Consider the following 23132-nt stretch of genomic DNA (forward strand, 5'->3'; position numbering starts at 1 on the left):
AAACAGCTACTCAGCTGCCGCTTTTGAAGCAAAAAAAACTCTTAAAGTTTGACGAACTGACCAACGTGGTCGGCTGTCGGCCAGCTGCTGGGTGACAGATGAGTCTGAAAGAGAATTTTGGTTCTGTCTTCAGTGTTGCATGAGATCCAGCCCAGGACCTGCTCTGCTGAAAGTCATTTCCAGATGATGTTTGAAACCCTAGCAGGAGTCCGACACCATCACTAAAGCTTTCATCCCCATTTAATGATGTTTGTGTTGTGGATTGGAGCTGATTTTATGCCTAGACTTCTGTCAGAGGTATGAATCCATGCATTGTTGTGATGCTACTTTGTTACATTCGGGATGAAGGAGGATGAGAGGAAAGGTTTCTGCTCATTGACTCTTGGTTAAGGAATCTACTTGAACGAGGTCAATTTGTACTTCAAAACGACCCCCCAAAACGAATTGTTCAGTTTTCCTCGCCAGCGCCTGATCGATGACAGAGAAAAAGGAGGACGATGTGTGTTACAGGGAGCAGAGCCATGCAGGAACTAGACCGAAAACCCCCAAATTAGTTGTTGAGCATCCACTTCCCTGGCCTCCAGGTCAGTGACCTGAAATCAGGTGTGTGGTTCCCAGCAGCTGGAGATATCAGCAGGTTCAGTTCTACATCAGATCCACCAGTAAACACCAGACCGGTGGATGGTGGAGGTTCAGTTCTACATCAGATCCACCAGTAAACACCAGACTGGTGAATGGTGGAGGTTCAGTTCTACATCAGATCCACCAGTAAACACCAGACTGGTGAATGGTGGAGGTTCAGTCCTACATCAGATCCACCAGTAAACACCAGACCGGTGGATGGTGGAGGTTCGGTTCTACATCAGATCCACCAGTAAACACCAGACTGGTGAATGGTGGAGGTTCAGTTCTACATCAGATCCACCAGTAAACACCAGACTGGTGGATGGTGGAGGTACAGGTCTACATCAGATCCACCAGTAAACACCAGACTGATGGATGGTGGAGGTTCAGTTCTACATCAGATCCACCAGTAAACACCAGACCGGTGGATGGTGGAGGTTCAGTTCTACATCAGATCCACCAGTAAACACCAGACCGGTGGATGGTGGAGGTTCAGTTCTACATCAGATCCACCAGTAAACACCAGACCGGTGGATGGTGGAGGTTCAGTTCTACATCAGATCCACCAGTAAACACCAGACTGGTGGATGTTGGAGGTTCAGTTCTACATCAGATCCACCAGTAAACACCAGACCGGTGGATGCTGGAGGTTCAGTTCTACATCAGATCCACCAGTAAACACCAGACTGGTGGATGGTGGAGTGGTGGAGTCTTAAAAACCTGGGTTGCTAACAAGAGTCTAGAGGAGCCTACAGAGGTCATGGAGGTCATTAAAGGTCATGAGGGGGAAACACAAGAAGCCTCAAGCTTAGTGGTGGTGACCTTGAAGTCATGTGACCCTGGTGTAGCTCCTTCATAGGCTAACGTTAGCTTAGCACTGCTAACCGTAGCTTCCAGGCTTGCAGCATCATCAGAGGGTTCATTAGTGAAGATGATCTGGTGGTGGAGGGAATCATGGCAATGCTAATTGTCAGGTCGATCAACTAAAACCCTTGTCTGTGGGTGGCGAGGATTTGTTACTGGAGCTGGAAACATCAGCCGGTCAGATCTTGAACTGGAAACGAGCTGGTCTCAAGTTAAATCTGGAGATTCTGACACACCAGAATCAGAATCTAGGTCAGTTTTACTCTCACAAAAGTACCAAGTTAAAAGCGGCGTTGGTCCGGCAGCAGTCTGTTCAGCTCTTCCCAGCTCCTCGCTCTCCCCCCTCCCCCCCTCCATCCTGTCTCTGTCAGCTGTTCCCCCTCGTCTCCTCTGTGGAATAATCTACCACCCAACCCCCTCATCCAACTGTCCCTTGTCTTGGCACAGGACTATCCTCAGAGGTGACTTTGACGCTGACCAGAGCTCTCCCCTTCAATCCCATTAGCCAGGACAGATAGGCCGGCCAGCCACAAGTCATAGATCTGGTTGGAGGGTGGCGCTTTCTCTCTATCGTCTCCTGATAAGGGCTTTGTGTCAGTGTGAGCTGGGCCAGGAATCAATACCTTGATATTAACTTTAACTCGGGAGTGCATCAGAGGAGCAGGCCGAAGCCAGGTTTCACTGTTGCTGTTCTTGGAGGCGTCTCATGAAAGGATGATGCACTCCCACGGAGCCTGGATCACTGCACTGCATTTTCAAGTCATGTACTTCAAAACTTCAAAGTTTCTGCTGTGGTAATTAAAGTCTAAGTCAATATGCATTACCACAAAAATCTCAAGTTTCTAATGAAGTAAGAAACAGTAATCAGGTTGAGATTTCTTCTTTCTCCACCTCATTTATTCCAGAATGTCTTTATCAATATTTCAAATTGAAGATGGCGCTGGATTGTTTTCATGTTGGCTTCTTCTCCAGTGACCAGGTCACCACATCCATCCGCCACAGCTCGTACTTCACCCAAAAACGTGTATTTTACCTTTCAAGTGCTCGCTAACAGGAGACTTGAGCTCACAGAGATGTTTTTTCCCTCTTTTATTACTTCTGTGTGAATCCACAATGCAGAAAGAGCCAGCCACAAATTTGTAGCTTGAAGCTAATGGAGACTGACGGCTAACAGCAGCAGACCTTGTCAGCACAACCAGCAGGCTCATTCAGCTGCCAGACAATAGATCATCTTTTTAAAATCACACATTGGAATGTTTCTCTCTGAGCAGGCTTGTTGCTGACTGATGCAGCTGTCCAGTATTGCAGTTTATCATTTGTTGAAATCCTTCGATGCTAACGGTCCAGCAGGGGGTGCTGCAGCGAGGCTGAGCTCTCCTCCTGGCTGGGGGATCAGGGCATTCATGCTCGGACTCCTTCCTCTATCGAGTTCTGATCAACTGGATCCAAACAGGAGGAATTCTTGGTTGTTTGAACTGCTGAGGGCAGGTGGAGCAGAATTTAACGAATCCATGTATTCATTAACAGTTGGACACCCCCTTGTGGTTGGATCTTGTACTGTTTAACTCAACATCTGAATTGTCAGTCTTTGTTAGAGGTGTGACGAGACACATCCAACAGCGAAAACATTTTAGGATCCTAAAACGTGTCATTGTGGCTCCATGATGTATTTGTCATGCTGGACTGTTGTGATCCCTGCAGCAGTGTCACGGCCACGTCTCCTCTGTGTGTCGAAACATGAAACCTCCTCGTCTCTAATCGCAGCTCAGGTGACCCGATCCGTCCGGCTGAAGCTCCATTAGCTCTAATCTCCTGCTGCCTCTTCCCTTATCGCCTCTCCTGCTCTCCACTTCCCATTCTCTCTTCATGTTTTCCCCTCTCTCCTCCTCCTCTCTGTTTCCTCTCTCCTCTGTTTCCTCTCTCCTCCTCCTCTGTTTCCTCTCTCCTCTGTTTCCTCTCTCCTCCTCCTCTGTTTCCTCTCTCCTCCTCCTCTGTTTCCTCTCTCCTCCTCCTCTGTTTCCTCTCTCCTCTGTTTCCTCTCTCCTCCTCTCTGTTTCCTCTCTCCTCCTCTCTGTTTCCTCTCTCCTCCTCCTCTGTTTCCTCTCTCCTCCTCCTTGCTTGGATCTGTCATTTTCAGCTGTTGACCAGAGACTCAGGGCTTTGGGAATGTCACTATTGACGTCACACAGCATTCCACTCATTCCCACGCCCGGCCTCACGTAATGGGAGACATCTCACAACACACACACACACACACACACACACACACACACACACACACACACACACACACACACACACACACAGATAGATTGTGGCAGCTCAGTTGACTGTTAAATACAAAACCCAAGATGAAAGATTAAAAACATATCCGACAAATACCCACTTTAGAAGAAGTCTCCCATTGTAAGCCGCGCCTCCTCCTGGGAGACCCAGGCTAGTTAGCTTAGCATGATGAATGGTGGTGGGCGGGAAGTTTGAGGTGGTGTCTTCGTTCATGTCAAACCTGAGACTCTGTCTCGGTGTGAATCAGTCCACAGCATTACACAGAACACAGAGATGCTGAGGAACCCTGCTAGAACCTCTCCTACCCCACAGCCCCCCTGCCCCTCCCAAGTTACCCCTCTTCATCCCCTCCTCCCTCCTTCCTTCCCCTACACTCCTTCCCTCTACCTGCTCCCACTTTCCTTGCTTACCTTGCGCTCCCCTTCCTTCCTGAGCATCCTCCATTTGTGCTTACGCATCACTCCCTCTTCCTTCCATGTCACTCTTTTATATCTGAACATCTTTTGTGTCATAGCTAACAAGTTGCACTGTTCAATCCAAAAGTACAAGGTAAGGAACTAACCAGTAATTTCAAACTCCTTGTTGTGTGTGTGTGTGTGTGTGTGTGTGTGTGTGTGTGTGTGTGTGTGTGTGTGAGAGAGAGAGAGAGAGAGAGAGAGAGAGAGAACCTGGAGTGTGAGTGAGTGAGTGAGATGAAGCAGAGTCACATGCCCCTGTCGTCTGGAGGCGGCGTCATGGACAACTTCTATCTGCAATCATGTACACACCCGGCTCTGACTGCCCAAGGAGAATTTTGTGTGTGTGTGTGTGTGTGTGTGTGTGTGTGTGTGTGTGTGTGTGTGTGTGTGTGTGTGTGTGTGTGTCAGGGCTTGGAAAGTCCCTGCTATCTCCTTTCATACACGCTGTGACTGAGTCTGTTTGAATCTGCGGCACAGGCTGCTGTCTGCTGGAGTCTTGTTGTCATGACACCCAGACCCCCACCCGCCAACCCCACCCAACCCCCAAATTGAAGAAAATTCAACAACAGCATCAGTGTTGGGAAAGTCTAAAAAAGTGTCTGTGTGTTGGTTTAGTTTTCCTGTCCGGCTGGACTGAGACTCTGGTGCCTCCACCATCTTTGCCAGCACCAACCAACCCCTGCTGGGACCCACAGCCTCAGCAGGACGAGATCTGGGTTCAGTGTAGGAGCTCAGAAACACAGAGGCGTTGAGCAATAAGAGCTAAATTAGTCTTTAAAACGAATCAGCGTCAGTTCAGACCTGCTCTGGAACCAGAGCGCTTTTGTCTGGTTTCAGGATTCCAGCTGATCTGACATTATTTCCATTATTGCTGTGCATGATCCTCCCACGCGCTACGCCCCTCCGATGGAACTCCACTGTCAGGTGAAGAGACGAAGACCCCACATGTGATTGAAGCGTGTGATTGTCTGCGTTGCTCACTGGGAGATGAATTGTTGATGTACCACTGGGGAGGAAAAAATGGGGGGGGGGCAAAAAAACAAAACATATTTCTACAAAAAACTGCAGACGATCGTGTGCATCTGCAGCTCCCTGATATTTAACAGAAATTGTATTTTCACATGCAATTAACTTGTAATAATTATTGCACCATATTTCAATTAGGGTTAAAATTAGCATTAATTGTGCAGCTGTCCTAGGAAGTGCGTCTGAGTCACAGAGCGACTCTGCTCAGCACTCGGGTCGGTTTAATCAGGAAGACCAGGTTTGTCTTTACAAGTGTAAAAAGCGAGACAAGTCTGGAGACGCTTTTGTGAGTTTGTGTTCAGCGAGACAGAAGAGGAGAGAGGAGTGAAATATCTGTGGCGAGAGCGTGACACAGTTGTGATGTGGAGGAGCGGCAGAAAATCAGAGAGGCGCCAGAAAACGCCGCTGCAGAAGCGATGAGCAGCATGTGGTGTGACAGAGTGATCCAACACGCTAATGAGAACACACACAAAGAGCTGATTGTACGCTCACACACACACACACACACACACACACACACACAGGTAGATCCAAACACACACACTCAAACACGCTCCCTTGTCACTCAATCTCTGTGTCTCTCCACAGCTAATGGCTACATCAGTGCCAGGGCCTCCCCAGGCCTGCTCTCCGTCTCCAACGGCAACAGCCTGGCAAAAGTAGTCCCGGCTAAGTCTCCACCTCCGCCCAGCCCCCAGATGGTCAACAGTCGCAAGCCAGACCTGAGAGTCATCACCTCGCAGGGCGGCAAGAGCCTCATGCAGCTGGTGAGCATCTACGGGAGCCTCGCGGGGTCAAAGGTTAAGTCAGCCATAAAAAGGAGGCTGAATCCGATGAATTTAAGATGAACTCTGATCTCACCATCCGTTAAAGACCCTCAGGTTCTTGGCATCAACCTAGCCAGACCTACAAAATCAAACTCTGTTGGTCTAAGTTTCATAAACCTTATTATACCTGACACAAGATAGAATCACCTAACTAGTAGTACCTCAGAGTACTGTAAAAAATACACAACAAGATGCGTTTTTAGTACAATAATCCTCTCATGGACTGACAAACACATACTTTCTTTTGTCCATTGGTTTATTTTACTACAATAAGGTGAAGACGTGTGTGGTATGAGGATAAATATAATAGTAATAGAATAATTATGAGGAATTAACACATACAGAATTGAATATTAATATGAAAATAGATAAGTAATTTGTCAATTCTAGCAGTAGACTAACACATCAAATTGACGTTTGAGGCATTCATTCCTTTTCCTGTTTATGATCATGGCCGTTTTAGCTCGTTCAGTTTTATTGCTCGTGTGTATTTACATATTTATGGAATATACACCGACTATATTGTCAGATGAGCCTGTACGTTTGTTTGATGGTGGAGGTTTTAATCTCTACATTTATTCATTTTGCTATGAATTAATGATTGCAGCAGTTTTAGTCCCCCATGCTGATTCTGTGTTAACAATAATTAGAGAAATGTTCTAATATAGCAAACAGCAACACCAGGAAGATGATCGGCTGGTGTTTTCAGCAGCGTGCAGTTCTACTGCAGGGGTTTATTCGGTGTCACGGACCGATCGTGACCACGTGGGTGTGTCTCCAGGATGCTGGAGACGATTCAGTCCTTCAGTCAGAGGTGGCAGAGTTCAGATCTGAGTCGCAGCACAGCTTCAACTCTCCAGATGCACCTTCTTCTTCATGTTTCTCTCTTTTCTGACTGCCGTTAGCTGGAGAAACGTAACCGTCCTCTTGTTTTTTTTGTTTGTTTTTTTTTACCCCCCCTCCCTCCACCCTCCCCCCCTCCCCCGGCCGTGCAGACAGAGGAAGAGCTGGAGTTGGTGAGTGAGGTGAATAGACTTTTAGACTTCTAGCCTCATGGATGTGTGTGATCTCACCGAGCATGAGTGTGTCAGCAAACACCATCCCGACAGGGGGGACTGGTGGCGCCATAACCAGAGAAAAAGTAGAGCCATCACCAGACCGACCAGGGGCAGCGGAGCGACGCACACAGAGCGGACTGGTCACCTGGTTGCTCCAGTTCATCCCAACATGTCCCTCAGTTTCATCCAAACAGCAAAATGTTTTTACTTCAAAGACACTGAGACGTGCCCTCGACTTAGAATGAAGTTGAAAGGAACACGCCTCCTTTGATCAAAGTCTCCTGCTGTCCATCATCAAGCTCATAAGTGATTCATGTTTGTTGTGGGAAGATCTCAATCATATTTTATGACCTAAATGAGAATTCCTGGCAGAAATCTGAACAGTGAGTACATTCGTGCTCAAGTCAAACCAATCACTTCTTTGGTTTGACTTGAGCACGGCATCATTGAACGCAGCATATTTCAGGTAGAATAACATATCGCTGCCATGTACCAGTGGAAAACCTCTGTCATATCAGCAGGAGTGAAGCCGATGTGAGAAGTGATGTGAGCAGCCGCCTCCAGAGTCTGAATGACTCAGGATGGAGGTGTCACTTCTGGAAACAATTATGGAAGGTTGATCAACGACAGGCAGACTGACATGACGTCATGTTGTGTCAGTGTTTTGTTGCAGGAGCCACTTTATGTTGGCACGTCAGGTGATCGGGTAGGGAGATGTTGGTGAGCACTGGTCTCAGATCATCGCCAGCAGCACAGCAGAACTCTGGGAAAGGAGCAGCCAGCCGACTCGCCGCCGTGTGTGAACGCTGCTCAGCATGTGCATGTTTGCTTTCACCTCAGTGTTGATGCTCCAAGGATCAGAGTGAGGAACAATCACGTCTCCACCCTGCGGCACTATCGCTGACATGTGCCGTCCTACACACACACACACACACACACACACACACACAGTGACATTTGTTCATACGTATTTCTCTGCATAAACACACGCAAATGCAATAAGCATCAATTCCTCACATACCTCCCTGCTCACACACACTCTCCCCTCCGCCATGCATGCCCTCCTGTCGGCATGACTCTCAGGCTCAGCGATTCCTCTCATAACACCTTTCACCATGACGACACGAGGCCCTGGCCACCACGGTGTTGCTGTGACAACAGGATGCGAGACACTTCTCATCCTGCACACCGATGTTAAAGCGTCACAGAAAAGTTAAATGCCTCTGAGAGAACGAGGTGTTTTGATGTTCTCATGAGGAGCACAAGCTCTTCAGTGTGCAGCGCGGTGAGAGGAGCCACCCGACGCCGCCTCGTTAAAGTGAAGTGATGTAACTGCTAATTAATCCACGAGGTAATCGTCAGTGTATTTTTCTTCGTTTAGTCCGTCAACAGGACTTCAAAAGTGTCTGGAAGACTCAATCAGAGGACACAATGAAACAACTGGATTGTGAGTGTGTGTTTGTGTCGTAGAAGAAGACTGGAATCTCTAGAAACAGAGGAGTCACATCAGAAGCCGTCTGCATGCACTCGGCTGTACGGTGGAACGCCACATGCTAACCATTATCATTACTGCTGGTGAAGTCATGCACCGTCAACTCCTGGCCTCAGCCCTTATAAGGGCAAACAGACACCATTAGCTGTGGAACCCCGTCAGGTTCCTTCAAGACACCAAGCCACAGACACAGGAGCCAAAAACCAAGACAGACATCAATGGCTTGTAAATAGGATGTTTGAGCCAGAGAATCCACATGAGGCCAGAAACACCGAAGCCTTCGTAGACCGAATCACATCAGGAGCAAACGGCTGGAAAATACAGTTAGAAGAGCATAGAAGAGCTGGACGCTCGCACAGCGCCAGCGCCACTGCTCCCAGCACTGCAGGAACATCGCCACAGACACACTTAGAGGGAACTAGTTGGGCGAAGGAGGGAGGTTCCCCCTAAACCCCCCAACAGACCCACTCAGCTATTAAAGAACCCCATTTTGGAACCAGTGATCCCCTCTTCAGCAGCTAATCTCTCACTATTTAACCTTCTTCATCCATGCTGCATCTGTCTCCTCAGAACGCCCAGCGGCTAGGTGGCTCCCAGGTGGCACAGCCGCTCACCACACCGGTGGTCTCCGTGGCAACTCCCAGTCTTCTCGCGCCCTTCTCTGGCATGCAGACGGCCTACAACACTGGTAGGACGACGGAACGTTTTAGTAGCATAAGCGTCTGACTGGGAACAGGAGAATCTAAAACATGGATCTCAGTGACATCCTGTCTGATGACTGCTGGTTTACTTTAGAGGGCAGCAGGAATGATCCGAGGGCCCCTGTGTGTCGGGTTAGACGTGTGTTTTCCACTGTTGTTGTGACAGAGACCATAAAGGACCAAATAAAGGCTGTTTGTCTCTGGAACCAAACTGCATGTGCTGATGTCTGCTCAGAGGTGATAATTCAACTTTGGGTTAAAAACGCCACCTAGAGACCAACATGCAGGAAATGTTGCCCAGAGCCTCAGGATGGCACAGCAAACCCTGACTGACCTACAAGTTTACTGGTTTTTTCCTCAACTTTATTTCCAGTTGTCAAGATGGCTTTAATGAAACGGGCTCATGTGCTTCTGGAAATAAAAGTTTCCCGTCAGGCAAATTTACAGCTTTGATGAAACGCCTTTAGATCTTCCACGATTTTGCCAGTTGGCGTCTGTGTCACAAACTACATCTGCAGGTTTTGTGTTCGTCAGACTGATCATTGCTGGGATGTAACATCACTTCCTGTTACCTAGAGGAATAGATGCCTTTACAACATTTCATATATCATAATGATAATTATGTCCTGCAAATCTTTAGTGTCGTGTAGAGAAACTTGCAAGCCTCCCAGTGTGATGCCACAAACCGCTATGAATATTCACTTTGTTCATTGTGTGAGAGCTTCTGAAGTGATTCCACTTCAAAGGTCTCTATTAATATGGATTAGTGCTGATTAATATTGATGCTCCAGAAAGTTGTATGATGTAAAACTACCCCCTCCTCCCTCCCTCCCTGACTCTCAGAGTACCAGCTGACGAGTGCAGATCTCACGGCGCTCCAGACGTTCACACCACCGGGGTTGGTGCCTGGCAACATGACTGCCTGGCAACAGCAACAGCAACCAGCAGTCACCCAGCAACAGCAGCAGCAGCAGCAGCAGCAGCAGCCTCAGCAGCTGAGCCTGGCGTCACTCAGTAACTTGGTGTAAGCTCCTTTTTTCTCCTCCCTCTGCAAACTCATCAGATTAGATTGATTCAGCAGTCTCACCTCAGCTGTATTGACACTGCTGACCTTTGACCTTTCCTCATCAGACCAGTAGCTTCAGTTCATGGCCACTGATTCAGTACCCCAGCTGTAATACAAGCACATAAAACACTTGAAGCACTTCATCTTCATGGTGACCTAGTTACCCCCCCCCCCCCTCCCCCCGGAGTCCCTCTCTGATTTATCTCCCAGTCGCGAGGTGAGGCTGCTAGCTGTGATCTCCAGCATGCGCGCCTACACACACACACACACACACACACACACACACACACACACACACACACACTGAACACTGGCCTGATGAGCAACCTCAAACACAAGTGTAGTTCTTAGCTGCTGGGTAGAGGAGGGAAGCTAGCTGGTTAGCTGAAGTAGCCACTGGTTGGTTGGAGGACCACCAACTCGCTCCTCCAGCTGGCTTCTCTCCAATTAATTAATGAATCCAGCAGTATCACCTACTAGTACTGCATTAATGAATCCAGCAGTATCACCTACTAGTACTGCATTAATGAATCCAGCAGTATCACCTCCTAGTACTGCATTAATGAATCCAGCAGTATCACCTACTAGTACTGCATTAATGAATCCAGCAGTATCACCTCCTAGTACTGCATTAATGAATCCAGCAGTATCACCTACTAGTACTGCATTAATGAATCCAGCAGTATCACCTCCTAGTACTGCATTAATGAATCCAGCAGTATCACCTACTAGTACTGCATTAATGAATCCAGCAGTATCACCTCCTAGTACTGCATTAATGAATCCAGCAGTATCACCTCCTAGTACTGCATTAATGAATCCAGCAGTATCACCTACTAGTACTGCATTAATGAATCCAGCAGTATCACCTCCTAGTACTGCATTAATGAATCCAGCAGTATCACCTCCTAGTACTGCATTAATGAATCCAGCAGTATCACCTACTAGTACTGCATTAATGAATCCAGCAGTATCACCTCCTAGTACTGCATTAATGAATCCAGCAGTATCACCTCCTAGTACTGCATTAATGAATCCAGCAGTATCACCTACTAGTACTGCATTAATGAATCCAGCAGTATCACCTCCTAGTACTGCATTAATGAATCCAGCAGTATCACCTCCTAGTACTGCATTAATGAATCCAGCAGTATCACCTACTAGTACTGCATTAATGAATCCAGCAGTATCACCTCCTAGTACTGCATTAATGAATCCAGCAGTATCACCTCCTAGTACTGCATTAATGAATCCAGCAGTATCACCTCCTAGTACTGCATTAATGAATCCAGCAGTATCACCTCCTAGTACTGCATTAATGAATCCAGCAGTATCACCTACTAGTACTGCATTAATGAATCCAGCAGTATCACCTCCTAGTACTGCTCTTGTGTAATTCAGACGTCTCATTGTGAGAACAGGTAGGACTTCTAGCTGATGAGTGGTGATGAGCCATGTTGCTGAGACAAAGTAAGACTCATACTGGTCATGAGAGGATTTGTACATAGTTCTGAAACGCTTGACTAGACGTTGTAATCCAGCATCTACAACTATCTGCTCCGTTCCTCTGTGTTGGCTGACAGATTGTCAAACGTGTGCACAGATCACCTGTAATCATCTCAGATTATCTGATGTTAATCCGCTCCGTCAGATTGGCACAACTTTCTGTTTGGAAAAGTGTTCAAAAATACTCGGCAGGTGATTGGATGAAGCAGCTCTCTGTCAGCATCTCGTGTGGGCTGAACTCAACCAATCAGATCAAGGACGTGATGTAGAGGCTGCCAGCCGGTGCAACGGTGAAAAAGGCACTTTATTAGAAAAAAGTCCTCTGGGACATTCACATCCATCCTTGTTTTAACCAGCCGTCTCACTGCCATCACACCTAAACCACGCCCCTTTCTCGTCAAAGGATGCCGATTGGTCCAGTGGACACAAACGTGACCATTGTGAGTCTATTTTGTCTCTTTTCTCAGCGTCAGGATTTAGTCCAGACAGGTGCCTTGCTGTTAAAATCCTGCTTCTGTTTAAAGTGTCCTCTCTTAACCCTCCTGAGCCTGGTGGAGTTCAGCCCAGGTCAGACTCTGCTAGGCTAACAAGTGGAGGGGCTCGCGGCTTGTAACTGCCTCTTGTTTTGTCCTCCCTCCCCCCCTTCTCTCCACAGCATGTGGGGTGCAGACAAACAGAATGCGGAGATGGTTAACTGCATCTCCAATATTGCTGCTAACCTGAGGTGAATGACATGACAGCATCTAGCGCTGCCGCTCATCTGTCAAGCTACTCTGCTCACAGGCGACGCTGTGATCCCAAATAACAAAATATCCCAAAGAAGTTGCAGAACAGATGCAATTAGGCAACAAACACTTGATCAAACTGTCTCTCTCCATTTTATGTTGTTGTTGCTTCGCCGTGTCGGTGCTTTGTCACTCTTTATGTCCCGTTGAGGCACTTTTTTCCTTCATTATCAGTTTACCAGTGTGACTGGAGGATGCCAGCAAAAATGTCGCTCTGAAGCTCTTTGTAAGTGTCACGAACAAAGAAGACACGACAGCGGCGGCGGCGTCTCGCTCGGCTCTCGAATGAAAGGAGTCTCTGGGAGTCGTGTTCAGTCCCCGACACCGAACCAACACGCAGCTGTACGCTGCGACACGCTCACCGCATTAAACTTTTACTCTCCGGTTATTTAGCTGTCACTCTTAGCAGACAGACAACCCAAGCTGGGATTCCTCAGGTCGACCGAGAGGCTTTACAGTAGCACAACGTGATGGTGAGCCATCGCAGAAATAACAGACGCTTCTCTTTTATGACTGCCAGACTCTTGATCGCTGATGTAACTCCAACGCTTATGTGCCGCTTAAGGTGGACGCAAGCAGTGGAGGGTTTTCTCAGGGCTGTTGGTGGGGTCTCACTGGGAAATAAGATGAGAAGTTCAGTCCCCCTCAGGGACGAGTGGTGCTGAAAGGAGCCAGTCTCTGGGTCCCGGGTCAGAACCTGGACCTGGTGGAGGGATCATAGCTCCGTGCTGGTCTGGGAACACCTCAGGATCCTCTGGTCAGAGCTGGTGGATGTGGCCAGGCAAAGAGAAGTTCTGGGGTTGGAGCTGCGACCTCATGACCTGACTTCAGATGAGCAGTTGGATGGAAGGATGGAAAGATAAAAGCACACATTCTTCAAATGTTGGCATGGTTGGTAACCTGTGGTCCTCCAATGTCAGCTAGCAAATAGAAAGCATCTGTGTGACAGCAAACCACCATTTTACACTGAAGACAAGAGAACCTTGCAAGATTGTTCTCCAGATCGGCAACTTGTCTGGCAGCCAGAAACGGCTCAGCGCACCTTGGTTCGTTTCATGTGATCAGAGACCAGCTGAAGAGAAAAGAGCTCTGTTGGATTTCAGGACAGTGACAACACAACCTTAGTTTGCAGACTGGGAGTCACGTGTGCAGCCCTGAGACCCAGAGTCTAAATGAGCTGGGTAGTCCACCAGAGGCATGTCACAGTAGTCCAGGACAGGATGAGTGTTTGCCTCAGGACCAGTTTCCCTCTATGGGAACCCTAAGAGGCCGTAGCCTGAGCTTGTGACCTGCACTGTTGCTTAGTAAATAGTTGTGTAATTGGAGCTAATAAGGCTTGAACAATCATATCTGCTGAGATGAAACACTGAAGGCGGAGCCTGCATGGTGTGACATCAGTTCAGTGCAGAAGTGTGAGCTGCTCTGAGAGAACGCTGGACGTCTGCGGATGTGGCAGAGGGAGAGCCTGCAGGAGCAGCTTGTGTCTGAGCAGGACGGCGGCTTGTCCAGGGTGACCTCTGATCCAAGTACCTGCTCATGGTCAGAAGAGCCAGAATAGAGCTTGAATACAAGCAGGACAACAACCATGGTTGTTCTGAATATGCAGGATTCTCAGGTCATTTGCTGGTTTGACTCAGGAATAGTTGGCAGGTCTGCCGGCTTGTGTGAGATCAGGACAGAATGTTGCTGCTGAAAACGAGCGAGCAGCAGAGAAATGTGGGACGGATTCCCAGCACAGCAAACTGTTCTCCCAGCAGAGTGGAAAATCGTGGCGTCTCAGGACAGCATGAGCAGACGTGGGCACGTTCACGGCAGACTGTACCGGCTTGTTTTCAAACGTCATCACTGCGCCGCCTCACCGATAGCAGGCCAGCGCCTCCAATCACAGGGTGATTGACGGCTTGGCTACGAGCCTTGCCTTCGCTGCCGTCCACACTTTTCCCCGCCGTCGGCTTCTCAGGGAAATTATTTCTGTCATCGCCCCGTCTCCCATCCCCCCGGTTTAATGAGTCCTCCTTCACCACTTCTGCCTTTCTGCCTACTTCCTGCTCTTTTGTCAGGCTCGGTTTAATTCGGTACCTGTTGACTCCAATCTTTCTCCTCACTCGTCAATCTAAATGTTAATATCATGGCCGCCCCCCTAAACCGCCTCCCTGCAGAGCCGCACTTTCAGCTCTATTGCCTGTTTATGTAGAGTTGGTCTCCGGGAGCTGCTCATTCCTAGGACGTCTTTGTTTCCTGACCGACTGGATGATCTCCTGTTGGGACGCTCGGAGAGCCCTGCAGGAATGTTGCGTGCGTGTCTTTCATGGGACGTTCATGATTCTGCCTCGTGCTGTTGCGTCTCACCTTGTTCTGTCTGTCTCATTTGTCTGCCTCCTTCTCAGGTGTAGAACCGTTCTGTTTAATGTGTGGAACCTCAGACGTCCCTGACTATAGATCAGGCACCTCTGGCTGCATGGGAACAAGAGTGGCAGCGGAAGGTTCCTTTTGCACCGACCAGCGCTCCCTCAGAATGTTGTCATCTATGGAATAAGATCTAAAACAGAAGAGTTAAATGTTGAATGCGTGTGAATCAGACTTGACATGAAATACTGAAGGACTGAGTACCAACAGTGTTCGCACGAGTACCTCAGGACCAGAGTGAAACTACAAGGACTCGTCTCTAGAAGTCCGTCTGAAACGCATTCAACTCATCAAACCCTCTGAGCCCAAAACACTCGGGGTGGCTTTTAGTTTTGCTCCCTAAGCCACACCTCAACAAGTGCAGTTTCTTATATAATTTATTTGATATAAACATTGAAAAAATGGGGAATTAATATGTTAAACCATAAATGTCACCAATATGGTAAAAATAAAGGTGATTTGTTGATGTTTAAAACCTCGAAACTATTTGCAGTTTCTCTAAATCTTTAAACTGCGGCTGAAAATGAGTTTGAACAGGATTTTTGTCAGGTGACTGTTGGTCTCAGCTGAGACCTGGAAGTCGCCAGGGAAACGTGTGTGTGCTCATTTTTAGTTTTTGGCATTTCACAATGACACAATGGAATGTTGCGCTAAAATTCTGTTGTCGTTTGTCCTGGATGTGTTCGACTGAGTGATGAAACGCTGTGTAGCTGTAGAACTCCTCAGCAGGTTTTGAGCTTCAGAGGTGCATCCTGTTAAGGGAGAGTCAAGTTCTATTCAAGATCCCTCATGGGCGCAGCTCCAGCGCTCCCAGCTCTCTCACTACATGTTTAGACTTTTTGCATTTGTAGAGGAAGCTTCTCTAAACTTGCTTGTCTTTTTTCCCGCCTCCCTCCACAGCCTGGCCTCTCAGTCCAACTTGCTCTTTGGCAGGGAGGACGGTCTCTGCTGGTACTGTACTCGCTACACCCCAGCCTCACAGCTACTACGCTGCTTTCCCAAAATATCTGCTGCACACATTCCAAAGCTCAACCTGCAAACTTGGAAACAGCTCCAACACGCTTGCGATTACTGTCCAGAACCCTCAGAAGAATGAGAACTATGTAGAAATAATCATTTCCAATGATGTATCACAGGATTCAGCGAATTTGGCAAAACCCACGTCTCAAAAAGGGGTGCTGGACTGGAGGAGGAACCTGCGCACCCTTCTTAAGGATTTGGACCTAAAATGGCTGGTGATTTATTACATTAATGGACTGTTGAAAACTACGACAACGAACCGGCACTAGAGACCACTGATGGATCCCTTCATCGAGCTCCACTGAACCTCCCCTCCTAGGGATTCTGTTTGTAGTTTCTACTTCAATTGGTCTGATAAATAGAACACTTGTTAATTTTGTAGTGCGTCTGTCCTGCAGGAGGGACACAGGATGGTTCATGGTTAGTTACATCTTAACAACATATAAAATTAAAGCATCTTTTTCTACGTCCCTTTTTCCAACGGGATTGCAGCTGTTAGTGCCTAGCCTGAAACATGAGTCACGCTGTTCTTGACAGCTCTCTGCTCGTACGTATCAGACTGGGTGGAGAGTAGCAGTGTGCAGTGTTCCGTCAGGTTGGGCAACTGGAAGGTGGCAGGTTTATTTTTATGTATGTTGGAATTAAAGAAGCGGAGACATGTTGGGCTAGTTAGGAGCGCGTGACGCACACATCCACCGTACCAGACTGTTAGAGGAAAGGACTGTGACCAGTTCTGTTGTTGGAGAACACAACATGAATCGCAGACTTTGGTCTGTTTAGGCCCAGAGACGTTTAGTTCCAAGTCAAGTTACGACAAAAACTATCTCCAAATTTGCAACCAACCTTCCGTTCTTTCTCAAAGGACACACACACACACACACACCAGCTTTTAGTGAAAGTCTATTGTCCATCGTCCCCAGAGTCAGACAAGACAACAGAGACCCAGGCTAGTTAGCTTAGCACAATGACTGGTACTGGATGGGAAGTGTTAGCGTAGCTCCCTCTCTGCCTGCATTAATAGCAGGAGGGTTGTGTGTAACCTTGGTGATGAATACCAGTTTAACATGAGGAGACGTTGTAGTGGTAGAATCAGACACGTAGCCGGAACTACTTTCCTGACTGGGAGCAGTGATTTGATGCAGAACCTCCAAAGCTCCACTGGAACTTGGGTCAACAGAACCAAAGGTTTGTTGAGGACTAGAAGAGCGACTGCTGCTACTGATGATGATGAGGAGGAGGAGGATTCCTGCTGGACACACCAGCATCCTGGACCTGAGCTAGCTGATGCTAACACTTCCACCCACTACCAGCCATTGGGCTAAGCTAACTAGCCTGGACCTGAGCTAGCTGATGCTAACACTTCCCACCCACTACCAGCCATTGGGCTAAGCTAACTAGCCTGGACCTGAGCTAGCTGATGCTAACACTTCCCACCCACTACCAGCCATTGGGCTAAGCTAACTAGCCTGGACCTGAGCTAGCTGATGCTAACACTTCCCACCCACTACCAGCCATTGGGCTAAGCTAACTAGCCTGGACCTGAGCTAGCTGATGCTAACACTTCCCACCCACTACCAGCCATTGGGCTAAGCTAACTAGCCTGGACTTGAGCTAGCTGATGCTAACACTTCCCACCCACTACCAGCCATTGGGCTAAGCTAACTAGCATCCTGAACCTGAGCTAGCTGATGCTAACACTTCCCACCCACTACCAGCCATTGGGCTAAGCTAACTAGCCTGGGTCTCTGCTCCCTAATGAGACACTCAGGGAAGAAAGTTTTTTTTCTGACTTATATTTAAAACACAGAGTTTACACAGTTTTAAGTATCAGAGTTTTGAGCAGGATGCGTGGAAACCTCAGTTAATGTGTCTTATTTGGCTAATTATTGCAGAGTTATGATGTTGCTGCGCAGGAAAGCAGAGCATTCTGGGAAAGGTGGCTGCAGCGCTGCACGCTGCTGCATAGCCTCATGTCTGCTTCTGGCTGTGCTCACTGTGTTGTTAGTGCTCGGGGGTTCGCCTCCTGCGCTCGCCTTCATCACTGTCACTGGCTCGCTGACTCAGCCCTTTTCATTCGCCATAGCAACAGACCCCCGCGGCACCGTCATCCATCTACCTGTGCCGACCGAGCTGTGGTGTACACACTTGATGAAGTGGGCACGGCGAGACATAGAGTGAACCTCGCTGCCACTGAGGGATTTATGTGTGTGAGGGAGAGGAGAGGCAGCAAGAGTGTGTGTGTGTGTGTGTGTGTGTGAAGACAGCAGCACATTTGAGAGCCTGGAGGAGTGCTATCTTAAATTCTTCTCTCTGCCTGGCAGTAATTGAGGGAATATTAGAGTTCGGCGGCTGCAGATGGCTCCTGATATGACATGTTAGAACCCGCCCGAGGGGCCCGACACACTAATTGGGAGCTTCACATTCAGATCGGCCGTGTCAGGCTGGGGAGCGGGACAACGAGCGCTACCTAAAAAATACTGTTGACACTGTCGAAGCAGCGAGCCTCAGCGCTGCTTCGACAGTCGGTGTCAGTCAGTGACAGGTGGGGGTCAGGGAGTGCAGAGGTGCTGGCACAGTTTGTCCTGAGTGTCTCAACATTATCGCCTCACAGGAAGTGGTCGGAGGCTTGATGGGGTGTGTTCCACTCCTTAATTAATTACCACGGTAACCTGGTTTCATTATTACTGGTTCAGTCCGACTGTAACAGGACTTTCACTACCTGTGGAAACTACAGTCGGGCTGGATGCACGCTGACATCTGCACGCTTCCATCACCCTAAATTGACCCGAATGAACCAGACAGTAGCCCCGCCCTCTTTAGCCTCGCCCCTTAACCAGCTCGTACAGACAGACTCACATTTAATAACGTTGACTACATTTCTGCTGCCATCGCCAGACTGTCGATGGCAGCAGTGACAATGGTTGGCGACACAACTCATTCAGACAGGTTCAGTTCCCCGGTCGTAGCAGCTCGGTCCCCGCTGGTCCACCTGCAGGACCAATGAACTGTGCGCTTGTATGTGTCCTCGCTCCGCCCCCTCCCCCTGGTTAATGTCTTTAAAGATGGATGCCCCCCCCCCCCCCCCCCCCCCACTGCTGCGTATTGTGATTCCTCCATCCCACCCTTATCATTCTACGTGATGTTCTAGTGGTGTTTTGTCGCTGCACGTTCTGTTTCACCTCAAAACTTCAGTCCAGTGATGTCTTCTGTCTGGAAAGGTCAAAGGTCATATGTATCCTGTCTCTGTCCATCTCTGCAGGCCGGTGGGTCACATACCTCAAGGAGCAGCACTGACGGTCAACACAAACCCCAACGTCAATATCAAGTCTGAACCCGTCTCACCAAACCGTGATCGCAGCACTCCAAGCTCCACCAGCGGCGGCGGGGGAGGCGGAGGAGGTCAAATCCACGGCCAGAGCCTGGTGTCCGTCACGTACCCCGGAGCCCTGCGCCTGGAAGCCGGAGGTCAAGGCCGCTCGCCTGTTGACAGCCTGAGCAGCAACGGCAGCTCATACGAGGGCAGCGATCGGGACGATGGAGCCCAGGGTCGAGGAGGGGGTCCAGACTTCCTCCACCAGGCCGGTGCCGGGGTCCAACAGCCCACCATGGTCCTCCTGCGGCCCTCCTCGGCCGAGCCTCAGGAGCAGGACGGAACCAACGTGAAGAGAATGAGACTGGACGCCTGGGTGACATAAAGAGAGGAGCGGACGCCATAGACGGACGGACAGATGGAGATGTGTACTTGTGGCTTGTGTATCCCCCCTCGCCCCCCCCAGCTTAACACAAATACACATAACAACCCGCTGTTGACCCTCCAGGACCTCACACACCACACACACGAGCATGCTAATACACTCATGTCACACTTGTGGACGCGCACTTGAATGACAATAATTGTTCTTCACTCATGAAACCAGGAAAATGATGTCGGACTATCACGCCATGGAGATCCAAAACTCCTCGCCATCGCCGGCAGAGCAGACACGTGTTTCCCAGCATGCCCTGCACCGGCGGTCTGTGCTGCATCGAACCAGTGGCACCAGACGATCTGACGTTGGCCCTCTCACCGCCGGATTGCTTTCACTCTCTAGATTCTCGTTTGTCGTCTACGAGGTGGTGTGGCTGTTTTGCTCTTTTTCAATGTTTTTTGCGTCTGTCTCGACTGTTGATCTCTACAGTTTGTTATATTAAGACACTAAAAGAACAACCCCCCCCCGGCCCGGCGGCCATGTTCCAGTACGAGAAGGATGACCCGCCGGGTCCCTCGCTAATCAGAACCTTGCAGACGAGCTGTAGGACGTGATTTGTTACAGAGGTAAAAGACTTTTCTTTGAATCAGGGATGAGCCGCGACAGCTCAACAACACAGATCGTTACGCCCACGTGGTGTCAGCTGAGAGGTGTGTGTGTGGTGTTTTTATGTGTGTGTGTGTGTGTGTGTGTGCGTATACGGGTTTGTTTTTTAATGATTAGGGCAAAATGTTCATCTTCAGTTTCATAGTTGAACACAGCTGAGTTTATTTTTGTGAAGCGAATCATGTTCGGATCACTGAACGAGTTACAATGTATATAAGCAATCTGTAACCTTTGTGCTTGTGTGCGACGGGGACTCGGTGTGCGACGGGGACTCGGTGTGCGACGGGGACTCTGTGTGCGACGGGGACTTGGTGTGCGACGGGGACTTGGTGTGCGACGGGGACTCGGTGTGCGACGGGGACTCGGTGTGCGACGGTTCACATCGGTGCTCTAGTTGTAGACAGTGAAGCGGCTTCAGGCTGCTGGAGCGAGGGGCGGCTCTGCAGCAACTCAACCACAGGGACTGTAAATACCAACCACGTACTCAGCAGGACAGTCGCAGACAAGCAGACGCCGCCATCCTCAGCAGATCATCATTGTTATCATTATTTTATATACACACACACATATATATACACATACACACGTATGTATACGTACATGTGTGTATGTATGTGTGTCATATGTGGACGAGCCGAGAGACGGTGCTACAGAAGCAGGAAGGGACGTAGCCGCGATGACAAAGACTGTTGAGTGAGCCACGTTTTGGACTGACGGAGTGCACTTTAGCTTCAACACACACACACACACACAGTCACACACACACACACACACACACACACACCTGGCTGCCTGTTACAAACCTAAAACATTCTGCTGATACAAATCAAACTTTGCACTTTTTTATCCAGCAGAAGTTCCAGATGTTACAGGGAAGCACTGAGAATCCCACATCTGTCCGAGCCTGTGGTTCAGTTCCAACATTCTGGTACCGGCACGGTCTCGCTGCGTTTGTGTGAATGCAACAACAGAACCGACACGACTTCTGACTTTTGATGAAGTCTAAGTACTGCAGCGTCTGGACAAAAATATCAGTTTTACCTCTGAGATATCAGTTACGCTCTAGAAGGTACACACACACACACACACACACACACACACACGATTGAGCAAGCCAAGGACCCCCCCCCCCAACTAAAGCCATGCATCAGTGGAACTGGTCCGTACTTTCCTCTGAGGAGAGTTGAGGACAGACAGAAGTGAAGGACGCCATTTTGTACTCCAGAGGCGGCGGTAGAGGTTCAGTCACAAACGTGTGTGCCGGTGTAAGAAGGCTCTGAGCTGCCGTCCGCTGGGGGGTCAAAACTGCGGAGGAACCAGTCACACGGGTTGATGACCAGCTCCCCAACCCAACATCAGCCGCCGCGTCACCCGTCACTTCATCTCAACATTTCATTACTCGCTCCGTCCACGCTGGCGGCGGCCGCTCGTTCGTTGCTGTTGGTGGCTGAGAGTCACCGACACGAACCCCTCAACACTTCGACTGTTGTTGCCTGATCTTCTGACTGAACCAAACTCTACGCCGTGTTTACGGCCGCCAACCGGAGGTTTGTTAACAAAGAGAAAAAAAAAGCCAACAGGGAGTTTTGTTAGTCAGTGGCTCATGTTGATCGTGGACACTAGGGGTCGCTGTCATCACCAGAGAGACAATCGTGCTGCGTCGCCCGCCAAACAACCGCAGCGTCGCTCCTCACTCACTTTCCAGTGTTAATGTGTGCTGGTGACAGTCTGTTTTTATTGTTCTCTGAGAAGTGATAGAACTCTGACTCTGATTATTACCACAGCTCTCGCTGACGGGGGCTGGCCATGATATCTGCGTTTTTACTTTGTGTAGCTTAGGCGTCTTGTTTCATTTGGATTTTGGGGGGGAAAATATTCTATAAATATATTTTCTCTTTTTTGGGGTTTTTTCTTTTTTTCTCTGAAAAAGGGGTGTTACTAATGTTGCACGATTTTTATGAAACCAACAACACAAGTGTAGTGATGTTAGACGAGGCGTGAACGGAGACGCTGCCACGCTTCCATGCTGCAACCTTTGAGTCCAATGCACAAAACTCAGTCCACGTATGATAACATGGGGGGTGGGGGGGTGGGGGGGTGGTGTATGTGCGTGTGTGTGTGTGGGGGGGGGGGGTGCGTGTCACACCTAAGTTATTTCTGACCAGACACAATGATGTCAATGCATGGGCGTTCTCAAAAACAAGCAGAGTGAGTCATGTTATAGGAAATAAAGTGTAATATCAACACAATTATACATCACACGTAAAGACATTTAAGACAAAAAAAATTGAAGAAAAAAAAGTTTAAAATAAATTATAGCTAATATATTGTGTTCGGCTAGTCTGCTTTTTTGTTGTAAAGATAATTTTTTGTTGTTTTTTGGAGAATGATATACAATTTGTGTATATTTTCATAAATAAAGTATGCACTGATATGTTATTACAAATTCTATACTGCTTTTACAAAAAAAAGTGTTTGTTATTGTACCAAAGTATCCATTGGTCCCCTCTTACCTGCCTCCCCTTTTTGCGTATGTTTTACCGTATTTTATATATTAAATAGACAAGTTGACCTACAGACAAATGTGAGTTGGTGTCAGTTCTTCTGTGCTGCTGTGGACGCAGTTCCACGGTGCTGCCACCAGATGGTGCTCCAGGC

General features: G+C 48.6%; 1 protein-coding gene across 12 annotated transcripts in view; it reads left to right on the forward strand.

Annotated features, from left to right (window-relative positions):
- The window catches only part of mef2d (myocyte enhancer factor 2d), a 90982-nt gene extending 68433 nt beyond the window's left edge, over positions 1 to 22549 (forward strand). For 3 of the 12 annotated variants that reach the window (XM_086217614.1, XM_086217623.1, XM_086217615.1), the window contains 7 exons: positions 5847 to 6025; positions 7081 to 7110; positions 9206 to 9323; positions 10180 to 10360; positions 12564 to 12632; positions 16000 to 16050; positions 19379 to 22549. In XM_086217614.1, the coding sequence (XP_086073740.1) occupies positions 5847 to 6025; positions 7081 to 7110; positions 9206 to 9323; positions 10180 to 10360; positions 12564 to 12632; positions 16000 to 16050; positions 19379 to 19814 (1064 nt within the window). In that variant the 3' untranslated portion in view covers positions 19815 to 22549. The remainder of the gene's footprint in view (positions 1 to 5846; positions 6026 to 7080; positions 7111 to 9205; positions 9324 to 10179; positions 10361 to 12563; positions 12633 to 15999; positions 16051 to 19378) is intronic. The other 9 variants (XM_086217625.1, XM_086217618.1, XM_086217619.1 and 6 more) reach the window with 6 other exon arrangements.
- The last annotated feature ends 583 nt before the right edge of the window (positions 22550 to 23132 follow it).

This window comes from Aulostomus chinensis, chromosome 11 (genome assembly GCF_037954235.1).
Source record: "Aulostomus chinensis isolate RoL2024-O1b breed Wild chromosome 11, RoL_Achi_v1.0, whole genome shotgun sequence".
Taxonomy (NCBI): Eukaryota; Metazoa; Chordata; class Actinopteri; order Syngnathiformes; family Aulostomidae; genus Aulostomus; species Aulostomus chinensis.